The 12,631-nt window shown below is 43.4% G+C and overlaps 2 protein-coding genes across 2 annotated transcripts in view; both read right to left on the reverse strand.

Annotated features, from left to right (window-relative positions):
* LOC109913114 (dynein axonemal assembly factor 3) overlaps window positions 1-7,352 on the reverse strand; it is a 22,220-nt gene extending 14,868 nt beyond the window's left edge. Inside the window, exon 1 of the mRNA XM_048617371.1 lies at window positions 7,298-7,352. Within this exon, the coding sequence (XP_048473328.1) occupies window positions 7,298-7,352 (55 nt within the window). The remainder of the gene's footprint in view (window positions 1-7,297) is intronic.
* A 2,667-nt stretch (window positions 7,353-10,019) lies between these two features.
* Window positions 10,020-12,631, reverse strand: part of LOC109913113 (synaptotagmin-1-like) — a 137,964-nt gene continuing 135,352 nt past the window's right edge. The window contains exon 9 of the mRNA XM_048617657.1: window positions 10,020-10,804. Coding sequence (XP_048473614.1) covers window positions 10,595-10,804 — 210 coding nt within the window. The 3' untranslated portion in view covers window positions 10,020-10,594. The remainder of the gene's footprint in view (window positions 10,805-12,631) is intronic.

The following is a 12,631-nucleotide window of genomic DNA, read 5'->3' on the forward strand; positions in this document are numbered from 1 at the left end:
TCCCAAGCGGAATATGAGTTGCTGTTCCTGCAACCTTCGGGTGGCATCGTTGTGGCACTGCAGGAGGCCCAGGATGGACATGTCGTCTGAGGAATGGGAGGGGGAGTTGAAATGGTTCGCACGCATCATCCTCCGACACTTCCGCCATCTGCAATCCGACCCCACCACCAAAGACATCTTTCCCTCCCCACCCTTATCTGCTTTCCGGAGGGACAACTCTCTCCGTGACTCCCTTGTCCGCTCCACACTCCCCTCCAGCTCCACCACACCCGGCACTTTTCCCTGCAACCGCAGGAAGTGCTGCACCTGCCCCCATACCTCCTCCCTCACCCCCATCCCAGGCCCCAAGAAGACTTTCCACATCAAGCAGATGTTCACCTGCACATCTGCCAATGTGGTATACTGCATCCGCTGTACCCGGTGTGGCTTCCTCTACATCGGGGAAACCAAGCGGAGGCTTAGGGACCGCTTTGCAGAACACCTACGCTTGGTTCGCAATAAACAACTGCACCTCCCAGTCGCGAACCATTTCAACTCCCCCTCCCATTCCGCAGACGACATGTCCATCCTGGGCCTCCTGCAGTGCCACAACGATGCCACCCGAAGGTTGCAGGAACAGTAACTCATATTCCGCTTGGGAACCCTGCAGCCCAATGCTATCAATGTGGATTTCAGCCTTACTGCTCCTGTGATGCTGCTTGGCCTGCTGTGTTCATCCAGCTCTGCACCTTGTTGTCTCAGATTTTCTAGCATCTGCAGTTCCTACTATCTCGCAAACATTAACCTCTTGTTTTTACTCTCTCCACAAAAGCTACCAGGCCTGCTGAGTTTCTCCATCAATTTCTGTTTTTGTTTCTTCCAAGCCCTTCCTGGTGTGTATAGAATTGCAAAATAATGCAGATGCTAAAATTCTGAAATAAAAACAGAAATTGCTGGAGAAACTCTGGGCAGCATTGGTGATGAGAAGATTCCCCTCCAAACCACAAATCATCCTTATCTGGGGCTATATTGCTGTTCCTTCACTGTCAGTGGGTCAAAAACCTGGAATTCCCTCCCTACACCACAAAGACTATAGTGATTCCAGAAAATGGTTCACCACCTTCACAAGCACAATTAGGGATGGGCAATAAACACTGGCCTTGCCGGTGATATCCATATTGGGTGAGTGATCTTTTTAAAAAAAATCCTGCACTTTCCAATTCCTGGCTACAGAACAGGTCAGAGACTGGTAATTCTTTGGTGAGTCATCTCATGGCTCTTGAAGAAATGCCATGAGGTTTCTTATGTTTCTTATTTTTATGCTCTTTTCTCTCAAGATCAAGTGCTGCAAAATAGAATTATAATAGATGCTTGGTTTAATAGTGTGGACAAGATGGGCCAAAGGGCCTTTTTCTGTGCTGTTAAAAATCTGTATCACTTGATGAAATGTCCACTCAACCTTCCCTTCTTTAAGGAGATCAATACGAATAATGTCTTGGGCATGAGGCAAAGAAAGAGGGAGATCCAAGAGTAACACAGAGGCAGTCTTATGAATAAAACACATAACTGTGGACGCTGGAGATCTGAAACAGCAAAAAAACGGAAATTGCTGGAGGAACACACCAGGCCTGATAGCATCTCTGGAGAGAGAAGCAGAGTTAACGTTTCAAGTCTGATATGACTTACTCTTCGTTTTGAGGAAGTGTCAACACAGAATGGGCGGTACGGTGGCTCAGTGGTCAGCACTGCTACCTCACAGCACCAGGGACCCACGTTTGATTCCAGCCTTGGTCAACTGTCCGTGTGGAGTTTGCACATTCTCCCCAAGTCTATGTGGGTGTCTGCCAAGTGCTCCAGTTTCCCCTCACAGTTCAAAGATATGCAAGTTTGGGGATTGGCCATGCTGAATTGCCCCATAGTGTTGAGGGATGTGTGGTTACGTGCATTCGCCACAGGAAATGTAGGTTTAGGGGGATGGGTCTGTGTGTGATGCTGTTCAGAGGATCAGTGTGAACTTGTTGGGCCGAGTGGCCTGTTTCTACGCTGGGGTTCTATGAATCTATGATGATGGTCACTGGATTTGAAATATTAATGGCATTTCTCTTCACAGATGCTGGCAGATCTTATGAGTTTCTCCATCAATTTCTGCTTTTGTTTCTTCCAGATCCTTGCTGTTGTCTGTACAAATGCAAAATACTGCAGATGCTGGAATTCTGAAACATGGTCCAGTTCAGTCACTGCTCCAGGAAGTGGAAAGTGTAGGATTTAGAAAAAATGAATTCATCCGAGTGGGTGTCACTAGCAAGGCCAGTATTTGTTGCCTGTCCCTAATTGCCCTTGAGAAGGTGGTGTTGAGCCACCTTCTAGCACCACTGCAGTCCATGTAGTGTAGGGAGGTCGTTCCGGGATTTTGACCCACTGACTGTGAAGGAACGTCAATATAGTCCCAAGTCAGAATGTTGTGTGGCTTGGAGGAGAATTAACAATTGGTGGTGTTCCTATGTGTCTGCTACCCTTGCCTTCTATATGGAAGAGGTCACTGGTTTGGAGGGTGCTTTCTAAGGAGTCTTGTTGCTGCAGTGCATCTTCTTGATAGTAGCCACTGCTCCACTGTGCATCAGTGATGAAATGAGTGAATATTGAAGATGGTGCATGGGTTGCCAATCAAGCGGGATGCTTTGTTTAGGTGGTATCGTGTTGCTTGAATATTAGCATTCAGCATTGGTAATGCCATTGGACATCAAGGGATGATGGTTAGGACCTCTCTTGCTGGAGTTGGTCATTGCCAGTCATGAATGTTACTTACCGCCTATCAACCCAAGTCTGAATGTTGTTCAGGTCTTGCTGCAGATTAACAACAGTCTGCTTCAGTATCTGAGGATTTGAGAATGATTCTAAACATTTTAGAATCAGCAGCAAACATCACCAGTTCTGATGTCATGAAAGAGGGAAGGTCATTGATGGAGCAGCTGAAAATGGTTGACTCAATTTTCTGCTAGGGCTCCTTGATACCACATTAGATCAAACGCTGCTTAGATGTCAAGGTGCTAGCAAACTATTGTTGATGATAGACATTGAAGCCCCCCAACCAGATTATATTCCGTGTCCTTCCTACCTCAGTGCTCCTTCCAAATGATGTTCAACATGGGAGGTTTCATCAGCTGAGGGGGATGTGGGGTGGTAATCAGCAGGAGGTTTCGTTGTCCATGTTTAACCTGATGCCATGTTAAGGACTCCCAGAGCATCTCCATCCAGTTGGACATTACTGTGTCACCACCTGCAGAGACTTAGTCCTGCCAGTGGGACAAGACACACCCAGGGCTGGCACATTGCAAGGAACCATTTCCTGATTTTTGACAATGTCAGGCTGTTGCTGGACTACATCATGGGACAGTTTTAGCTCCAAACCTCCAGATGGGAGTATTGCCGAACAAGGAGACCCAGGGTACAGGTGCATAGTTCCTTGAAAATGGAGTCACAGTTGCACAGGGTGATATAGAAGACATTTAACACAGTTGCTTTCATTGATAATAACATTGAATATTGGAGTTGGGACATCATGTGAATTTTGGTGAACCCACTTTTTGAATACTGTGTACAATTCTGGTCACCCTTCTTTAAGAAGAATGTTGTCAAACTTGAGATGGCGCAGAAAAGATTCACAAGGATGTTGCTGGGACTGGAGGGTTGAGCTATAGGGAGAGACTGAATAGGCTGGGTCTTTTACCCTGGAGCTTCAGAGAATGAGAGGTGACCTTATAGAGGTTTATAAAATCATTAGGGGCATGGATAGGGTGAATAGCCAAGGTCTAGGGTGGGATTCCAAACCTAGAGGACATTAGATTAAAATGAGAAGAAAAAAGGACCTGTGGGGGTAACTTTTTCATGCAGAGGGTGGTGCGTGTATGGAATGAGCTGCCAGAGGAAGTGTTGGAGGCTGGTACAATTACAACATTTAAAAGGCATCTGGATGGGTGTATGAATAGGAATGGTTTGACGCTGGCAAATGGGACCAGGTCAGATTGGGATGTCTCGTTGGCACAGATAAGTTGGACTGAATGGTCTGTTTCCGTGCTGTATGACTTTATGATTCCACCCCAGTCCAACACTGGTACCTCTGCAATAAGGAGGTTTTACAGGATTGACAGGACTGGGTGTGCCACTGCCATTTCTGTTGCTTAGATCAATGTCAGATTGTCCATCTTGCTTTATTCCTCTTTGATTTTTCTGTAAAGGCTTGCTAGAACATTCCAGAGGGCACTTAAGAGTCCAGCGCATTGTTGTGGGTTTAGAGTGGTACGTAGGCTGGATTCCTTCCACAGAGGGCATTCTCAAACTCCATGAGTTTTTATGACAATTGTTTCATGGTCATCAGTACCTCTCAAGTTCAAATGTCATTAATTGATTGCAACTGTCATCACCTACTCAGGTGGGATTGGAACTGGTGCCTGGGACTCTATATTGCTAATCTAGAGACTTGACAACAATGCCACCACTTTTACCTGGTACATTGCCTGTAAACTGGGACACAATCATGGCTTTCAAAATGAATTGGGTGAGCACCCCAAGGAAAAACAAATAGCTGGGTTACAGAGAAAGGGTATGGGTTTGGAACTGTCTAAATTCTTCCTGCAGAGAGCTGGCCCGTTCCGATGTGCTAAAAGGATTCCTGTGCTGGATCCATTCTATTTCTACATCATAACAGTGACTATACTTTGAAGTACGTCATTGGTTCTTTGGTTTTTAGGAATTCATAAAGATGTTTTATAAATACAAGTCTTTTTCTTCCATTCTTTGTCCCGTTAAATACATCAATAAAATCTGCCCCAACCATTCTATCTGGTAATGATGTACACATCTGGGTAAATAGGTTTTCCCTGATTGGGTTTATGAATGGTTATCTTGTATTTCTGAGATCTAACTCTGGTCCTGCAATTGGATACATCTTCTCTAGTTACTCAGTAATATATTGCACAAGAAGACAAATTGTCATCTCTTTTCTCAGTAATGTACATTTGCGCTATATCAATCTAATCAAACCCTTCAACATTTTAAAGACCCATATCATGGCCACCTCTCTGTCTTCAACGCTCTAGAGAAAATGGCCTCTGTCGATTCAGTCTTTTTTAATTGGACAACTTTGTAGTTCTGGTATCATTCTTTTGTCACTTGGGAAATAGGATTCACGTCAAACATCAAAAAGAGTGATCATGTAAACCATTTTGTTACCTGTAATTACACAAAATAGAAGTAAATATAAAATCCTTACAGTACAGAAAGGGGCCATGTGGCCCATCAAGTCAGCATTGACCTTCTGAACAGCATCCCACCCTATCCCCGTAACCTCACATTTCCCATGGCTAATCCACCTAGCCTGCACATCCCTAGACACTACAGGCAATTTAGAGCAGCTACTTTACCTAATCTGCACATCTTTGGACGGTGGCAGAAACCAGAGCACTCGGAGGAAACTCACATGGATATGGAGAGAACATGCAAGCTCCTCACAGTCACCCAAAACTAGAATTAAATCCAAATTCCTAGTGCCATCAGGCAGCAGTGCTAACCACTGAGCTGCCACCGTGCCATCTTGCCAGGTCACCAAGCCTTAGGCAAGGGGTGAGGTTGAGAAGGCAGGACCTTCATGGTAACCTCAGGCAGTGTGGGAATTTTCTCTCACTGTTGGCATCGCAAACTAGCCTTCCAGCCAATTGAACTAACCAAACTTTAAGGTGCTACCTTAATACAGATTGTTGATGCACCCCCTTACTTCTACTCTGCGAATAACTCAAGCAATTCCTCCTTCTCCCTCCAGCAACATAATGACTAATTGGTGACTAGTGTTGGATGTGTGATTGTCAAGAGGAGTGTTAGGCAGAATCAGAAAGCAAACTGCCCTTTTTTGAATGACTGTCTTTAAGGTTGAAATCAGACTTACAGCCTACCTTTTCACCTGCATGATGCAGGGTAAGTCCACAGAAGAGAAATGAAGAGTTAAATAAAAACATTTATCAGTGCATAAATAATTATTCCATCAAGGAAATGAAGACTTAATGCATGTTTAGAATCAGAACAGAAAAATTCAGTACTTGTAATAATTGACTTTCTCCTCAAAGGGGCACCCTAACACAATTTTAAAAAAACATGTTTACAAAATTGTTTGGCAAATGCTTATCTTAAATAAGACATTAGGATGGAATAAGGGTGATTGAACTCATTGAAATTTGGAGCATCTTTACTCTCCAACCGGAACATCCACTTTAATCTCTGCAACACGTGCCTGACGCATTAACCCAAACATTTATCATCTTTTGTCAAAAGTTCTTCCTATAATTGGTTTTACTTTTCTATGTGTGTCCTATCAGTTTGCCCTACTTTGAAGTAATATCCTGGGTACGCCTCATCTGCACCATTTAATATTTTATGCACTATAATGAGGTCCCCTATTAGCTACCATGTTCTTTAGCTTAGCTCATTATCTTGTGACAACAGGAAACCACACTAAAATTTCTAAATTAAAAAATTGCAATTTTTCTAGACGTTATTGAGTTGCAGAAATGTAGGGAGTGGTAGATATGCAGCTGGCAAATTAATCACAGTCTTCTGCTTTCGAACACACTGTTCTGCCTATAGAAATAGTGTCCCCAGAACCACCTGACATAATATGTGGCCTAGAGAGGTACACCTTGGGGTGTTTGGAAATGCCTGGTATCAAGAGGTACAAATCTTGAGCTTGCTGTTAGTGAGATCAATGGATGGCTGATTAATGTGCTTGTATGTTATTCTTTTGTCTGCTGTATTAAACCGCAGGTAGGCCTGTTAAAATGAATAAATTTATATCGCCAAAAGAAATGCATAAGAATGGATTGAGTGATGGCCCTCTGATCTCCTCAAGTAATTACAAGGCTACACTTCCAGTGCTTAATGCATTTGTTCCATGATACCTAATAATGGAGAAAATTATCCAAAGATTATCAGGCAAAAGCAGCACCATATAACATCAACCATGATCCTTAGAGTCATAAAGTCATCGATCATACAATCGGAAACAGACCCTTCAGTCCAACAGTCCATGCCGAACATAACCCCAAACTAAACCAGTCCCACCTGCCTGCTCCTGGCTCATACCCCTCCAAACCTTTCTTCTTTTTCCTCTTACACTGCAGGTTATCACATCCAAATTTGCAGGACATCTTTGCACAAAGTGGGATCGAAATGTAAAAAAGCTGCTGGAGGAATAACACCCTCATCTTCCACCTTGTTACCCTAGAGCCTCCAGAACTCAACATTGTGTTTAACTTTGCCCTATGTTTGTTACCTTCTCCACCCAGCACTCCTAGGTCCTGTTTTGCATGAGTTGCTCCCAGCACCATTGGCCCATTTTCAATTATTTACATTTCTCGTTAGCACACTGCATAGCATCCATCACTCTCTTCACTAATCATCAGCAAGCTCTTCACTTGCCTATCCCTTTTGTTTTCTCTCTCTGGGCACCGTCTCCACATACTGTATTCACTATGTCCTCCCACTCTGTCGTTAGCATAAATATGACCCTTCCCCAGCTATTTTCAGTTCTGAAGAAGGGTCACTGGACTCATAGAGTCATATAGCACAGAAACATACCGTTTGGTTCAAGCAGTCCATGCTGACCATAATCTCAAACTAAACTAGTTCCACCTGCCTGCGCTTGGTCCGTATCTGTCCAAACATTTCTTATTCATGTATTTATCTAAACGTCTTTTAAATGCTGTAAGTGTACCCGCATCCGCCACTTCCTCTGGAAGTTCATTCCACCCACGAACCACTCTCTGTGTAAAAAAATTGCCCCTCATGTCTTTTTTAAATCTTTCTGCTTTCACCTTAAAAATATGCCCCCAGTGTTGAAATCCCCCACCCTAGGGTAAAGACACTTGCCATTCACCCTATCTTTACCCCTCATGATTTTATAAACCTCTGTAAGGTTGTCCCTCAACCTTCTATGCTCCAGTGAAAAAGTCCCAGTCTATATAGACTTTTCTTATCTCTCAAACTTTCCATTCCCGGCAACATTCTGGTAAATCTTTTCTGAACCCTCTCCAGCTTAATAATATCCTTCCTACAATAGGAAGGCCAGAATTGGACACAGTACTCCAGAAGGGGTCTGACCAACATCCTGCACAACCTCAACATAACACCCCAACTCCTATACTCACAGGTCTGAGCAATTAAGTCAAGATTTGAAATGTTAACTCTCTTTCTCTCTCTACAGACGCTACCAGACCCGCTGAGTTTCTCCAGCATTCTGTTTTTGTTTCAAAATGAAATACTGGTTGTCCAAAAGAAAACAATTGGAGAAAAATTTAAAGGAAGTTGCAAAAGAGCCAGAGGTGAGATGAGAATTTTATCTTTACATTGCATAACGTGATTTGGAAAGGACTGCCGTAAGGGGTGGTGAAGGCAGATGAAATATTGACTCCTGAAAGTGAATTGAATGGGTGCTCAAACAGGAAACGATCACAGGGCTAAGGGCAGAGATTAGGGAAGAAGGCTTTACTAAACGGATAGCTCCATCAATGTGTTGGCTCAGAATTATGAATGGCCCAGATGGGCCTTCTGTATGATTCTATAAATTTAGTTTATTTCTCTGTGCTGCAGACCCACATAGCGTTTCCATAGCATTCACAGGCTTCAGAGACACATCTGCAATGGCAGCAGGTTTTTTATCTGTAATTCCAATTTACTGATCATTTAATAGACACTAAAGCCCTTTACTGATCATTTAATGGGCTACAGAACCATTTGGTGCAATTATCAATCATGCAGCCTGAACATACATCTGACTTTAAACTTTTGCAGTCATTCTGTTGAAGCTCTTGTTCAGCCAGCAGTATTCTCAACATGTGCTCCTGAATTAATCAGAAGAGATTTCAAATTACCCTCTTGACATTCCATTTAAAGAACTCTTGAACTCTTATGGAAAAGAAGAAAGGAAATGGTTCTTTGTTGCATCTCAATCCTAGGCAAAATTATCCTTGTAGAGGTGTCTCAATCTCTGTAATCTCTTATCTTTGTAATTTTTGTCTCAGGGTGTGGGGTGGTTAGCTTCGATTCGCTAGATCACAGTCTTGCAATGCAGAGTGATGCCAACAGTCTGGGTTCAATTCTCACATCAGTTGAGGTTACCATGAAGGACTTCTCTACCTCTCCCCTCATCTGAGGCATGGTGACCCTCAGGTTAAACCACCACCAGTTGTTTCTCTCTCCAATGACAGAGCAGTCCGATGGTCCAGAAGGACTATGGCAATTTTATCTTTAATCCCTTCTCCTCTAAAGGTGAAGTCACCATAGCCCCAGAGAACCATTAGACTGCTCTCCTATTAGACAGCTGGCTAGTGCTGGTTTAACCTGAGGGTCACCATGCATCAGGTGAGGTTCGATCTCATACAACACTCCAAATATCTGGTTTCGGCCAACACTGGCCCTCTGAGCATCGCTGATTTTTAAAAGTTTTAGCCATACCTTCAGCTACCCAGACTCTAGGCTCTGAAAGTCCTTCGCTAACCCTTTCCAGCAATCTACCTTGCTTCCCTCCTTCGGGTTTCATCTGGCTGCTCTGGTTTCCTCCCACAGTCCAAAGATATGCAGGTTAGGTGTATTAGCCAATTAGAATTGCAGGGTTACAGGGATAGGGTAGGGGGGAGTGAGTCTGGGTAGGATGTTGTTTGGATGTCAGTATGGACTTGATGGGCCAAATGGCCTGCTTCTGCACTGTAGGGATTCTATGATTTAAGTCCACTCCATAAAATTTATGTCTTTGTCCAAACATTTGGTCATCTTGTGTGGTTTGGTGTCATGTTTTGTGTGACAGTGGCCCTGTGAAGTGCTGTGCAATGTTTTAAATATAAAACACCCTTTACAAATACAAGTTGATATTGGTGTTGGCTCAGAGTTGTGTGATGTTGCAACAGGGAGATGTTTGGTCTGTTCACGTGCTAAACATGTAAACATATTAATACCATGAAGGAACAGTGTTCCAAACACCACCAGCAATTACAGAAACATGAGGAACAATAACTTAAGTTTTATTCAACAGATCATACTTCTGTTCACAAAATAGAATTCTGCCTGTTCACTGAAGCCCCTGATCACATTTTTTGGAGGACAGTGTACAAACCGTCCCCTTTATCTCTTTCTTCCTTCATTCCCATTTTCTGTGCTTCTTTTCAGTTTGTTTTCATTTTTTCTTCTATTTCACTTTCAATTTATTTTTCTGCTGTCATTTCTTCTCCCTCCCACCCTCTTCAGCCCAAGGCCCTGTTCTCTTCCTTTTCAACTTCCTCCTGACAACACAGGCATGATGCTACACAATCAGATAATAGGAATAACAATACAATCAGGTCTGGGATAAAAACAGTCCCTTGAATATTATCATTGAGCACAGACTGCCTGGAAAATAGAGAAACACCTGGACTTATTCAAGGTTATTCTGAGCATACTGTGACATCCTGAAACAAGTACATGTGTAGGCTCATCAACAACTTGTTTGTTATATATTTTACAAATAGCCACAAAGAAAAACAAACGGCTGTTCAAAGCTTAGTCAACTACTACAACTCCTAATGGCCTCAGCACGATATCACGACGTCTTGATTCCCAGGGCAATGTCAACTTCTTCTTCAGGCTGGAGGGTGTGCCATTGAGCGATAGGCCTTCGCGGGTTGGACAGCATGTCGGACCAGTGTCGAAGTTCAGCACCGGTGGCATTGCATCCCACAAAACACTTGCCAATAGCTTCATTCTTTCCCAGCTTGTCATAATCCAGCACGGTAATGACCACCTGGACTTTCTGGAAGATGAACGGCAAGAAAATGTGATAATGGTTACGGGCATTTTGGCAAAGGTGAACCTCAACAATACTTGACCAGGCGGTCCCAGCCAGGAATGCTAGCCAGGAATGCTGGTCAGCCAGATACTCAAAGGGAAGAAGTTCCTGCCCATTGAAATCTGAAATGGGGCTATCTGTATCACCGTGGCACAATAGGCAATGGAAGTATCAGTGTGGTACATTACTGGGTCCATCGTGGAGACTATCTCCATCAAAATGTCCCAAATGTGAAAAGACCCTGTTACGATGGGCTGCTTTCTTGAGGGCAATCAACATGCCTGACTTCCAGTCTTGCCCCCAAAATATAATGCCTCAACAGGGATAAGGATGGGTGCAGAAGCATCCAACACAACATTTGGAACTCCAGAATCTGGCCACAGAGGAGGGAACAGATTCTACTCCAAAGCCCTCCCCGGATCACAGATGATGTTAATCTGTGCCCAAAGTGAACTGAACTTTCAGATTCATTCATGTATCAACATTCTAAGTATTGTTCCTCCTTTAACTATTAGGATATATATTGAGATTCTAGACAGTCACTGTTTATTCAGTTATATGTCAGGTAATGAAATAACAATACAAATGGGTCTGGGATTAAAACAGTCTCTTGAAAATAATATGTGCTGTCCAAGTGTATTTGCTCTGCGAGGTAGGAATAACTCATAATGTAACTGAATAGAGTTACTGCTCACCTGAAAGTTACTCATCACACATGATCACTGCATTAAGTGAGGTAGTAAGTGTGGAAGTGTGCAGAATTCCTGTTTGCTCAGGTGGGTAAAGGCTATCCACTGTGCATTTGATATACTGCATTGGAGGCAGTTGACAGGTTCGCTAGACTAATACCAGGTGTAGAGGGGCTATGTTATGAGGACAGGTTCAGTAGGTTGGGCCTGTATTCATTGGAGTTTGGAAGAATGAGGCAACACTGTTGAAATATACAAGATTTTTAGAGGACTTCACTAAATATAGAAGTTGGGAGGTCATGTTGCAGCTGTCCAGGACATTGGTTAGGCCACTTTTGAAATACTGCATTCAGTTCTGGTCTCCCTGCTGTAGGAAAGATGTTGTGAAACTTGAAAGGGTTCAGAAAAGATTTAAAGGGTGTTGCCGGGGTTAAATAGTTCGAGCTATAGGGAGAGGCTGAATAGGCTGGGGCTTTTTTCCTTGGAGCATAAGAGGCTGAGGGGTGACCTTATAGAGGTTTATAAAACCATGAGTGGCATGGATAGGGTGAATAGTCAAAGTCTGTTTCCCAGGGTAGGGGAGCCCAAAACTAGAGGGTGTAGGTTTAAGGCCAGAGGGGAAAGATTTAAAAGGGACCTGAGGGGCAATGTTTTCATGCAAAGGGTGTTGCATCATGGAACGAGCTGCCAGAGGAAGTGGTGGAGGCTGGTACAATTACAACATTTATAAGGCATCCAGATGAGTATATGAATAGGAACGGTCTAGAGGGATTTGGGCCAAATGCTGGCAAATGGGACTAGATTAATTGGCATGCACCAAAGGGTCTATTTCCTTGCTGTACATCTCTATGACTCTATGTAGAAAGGTTATTTCCCCTTGTAGGAGAGTCCAGGACCAGAGGGCACCATCTCAGAATAAGGGTTACACATTTAAGACTGAGATGAGGAAAAATTTCTTCTCCTAGAAGGTAATGAATCTGTGGAATTCTTTTACTACAGAGGGCTGTCTAGGCTGGTTCATTAAGTATATTCAAGGCTGAGGTAGACAGGTTTATAATTAGAGGGGAATTAAGGGTTACAGGGAAAAGGCAAGAAAGTGGAA

Source organism: Rhincodon typus, chromosome 37, assembly GCF_021869965.1.
Source record: "Rhincodon typus isolate 14 chromosome 37, sRhiTyp1.1, whole genome shotgun sequence".
In the NCBI taxonomy this organism is placed as follows: Eukaryota; Metazoa; Chordata; class Chondrichthyes; order Orectolobiformes; family Rhincodontidae; genus Rhincodon; species Rhincodon typus.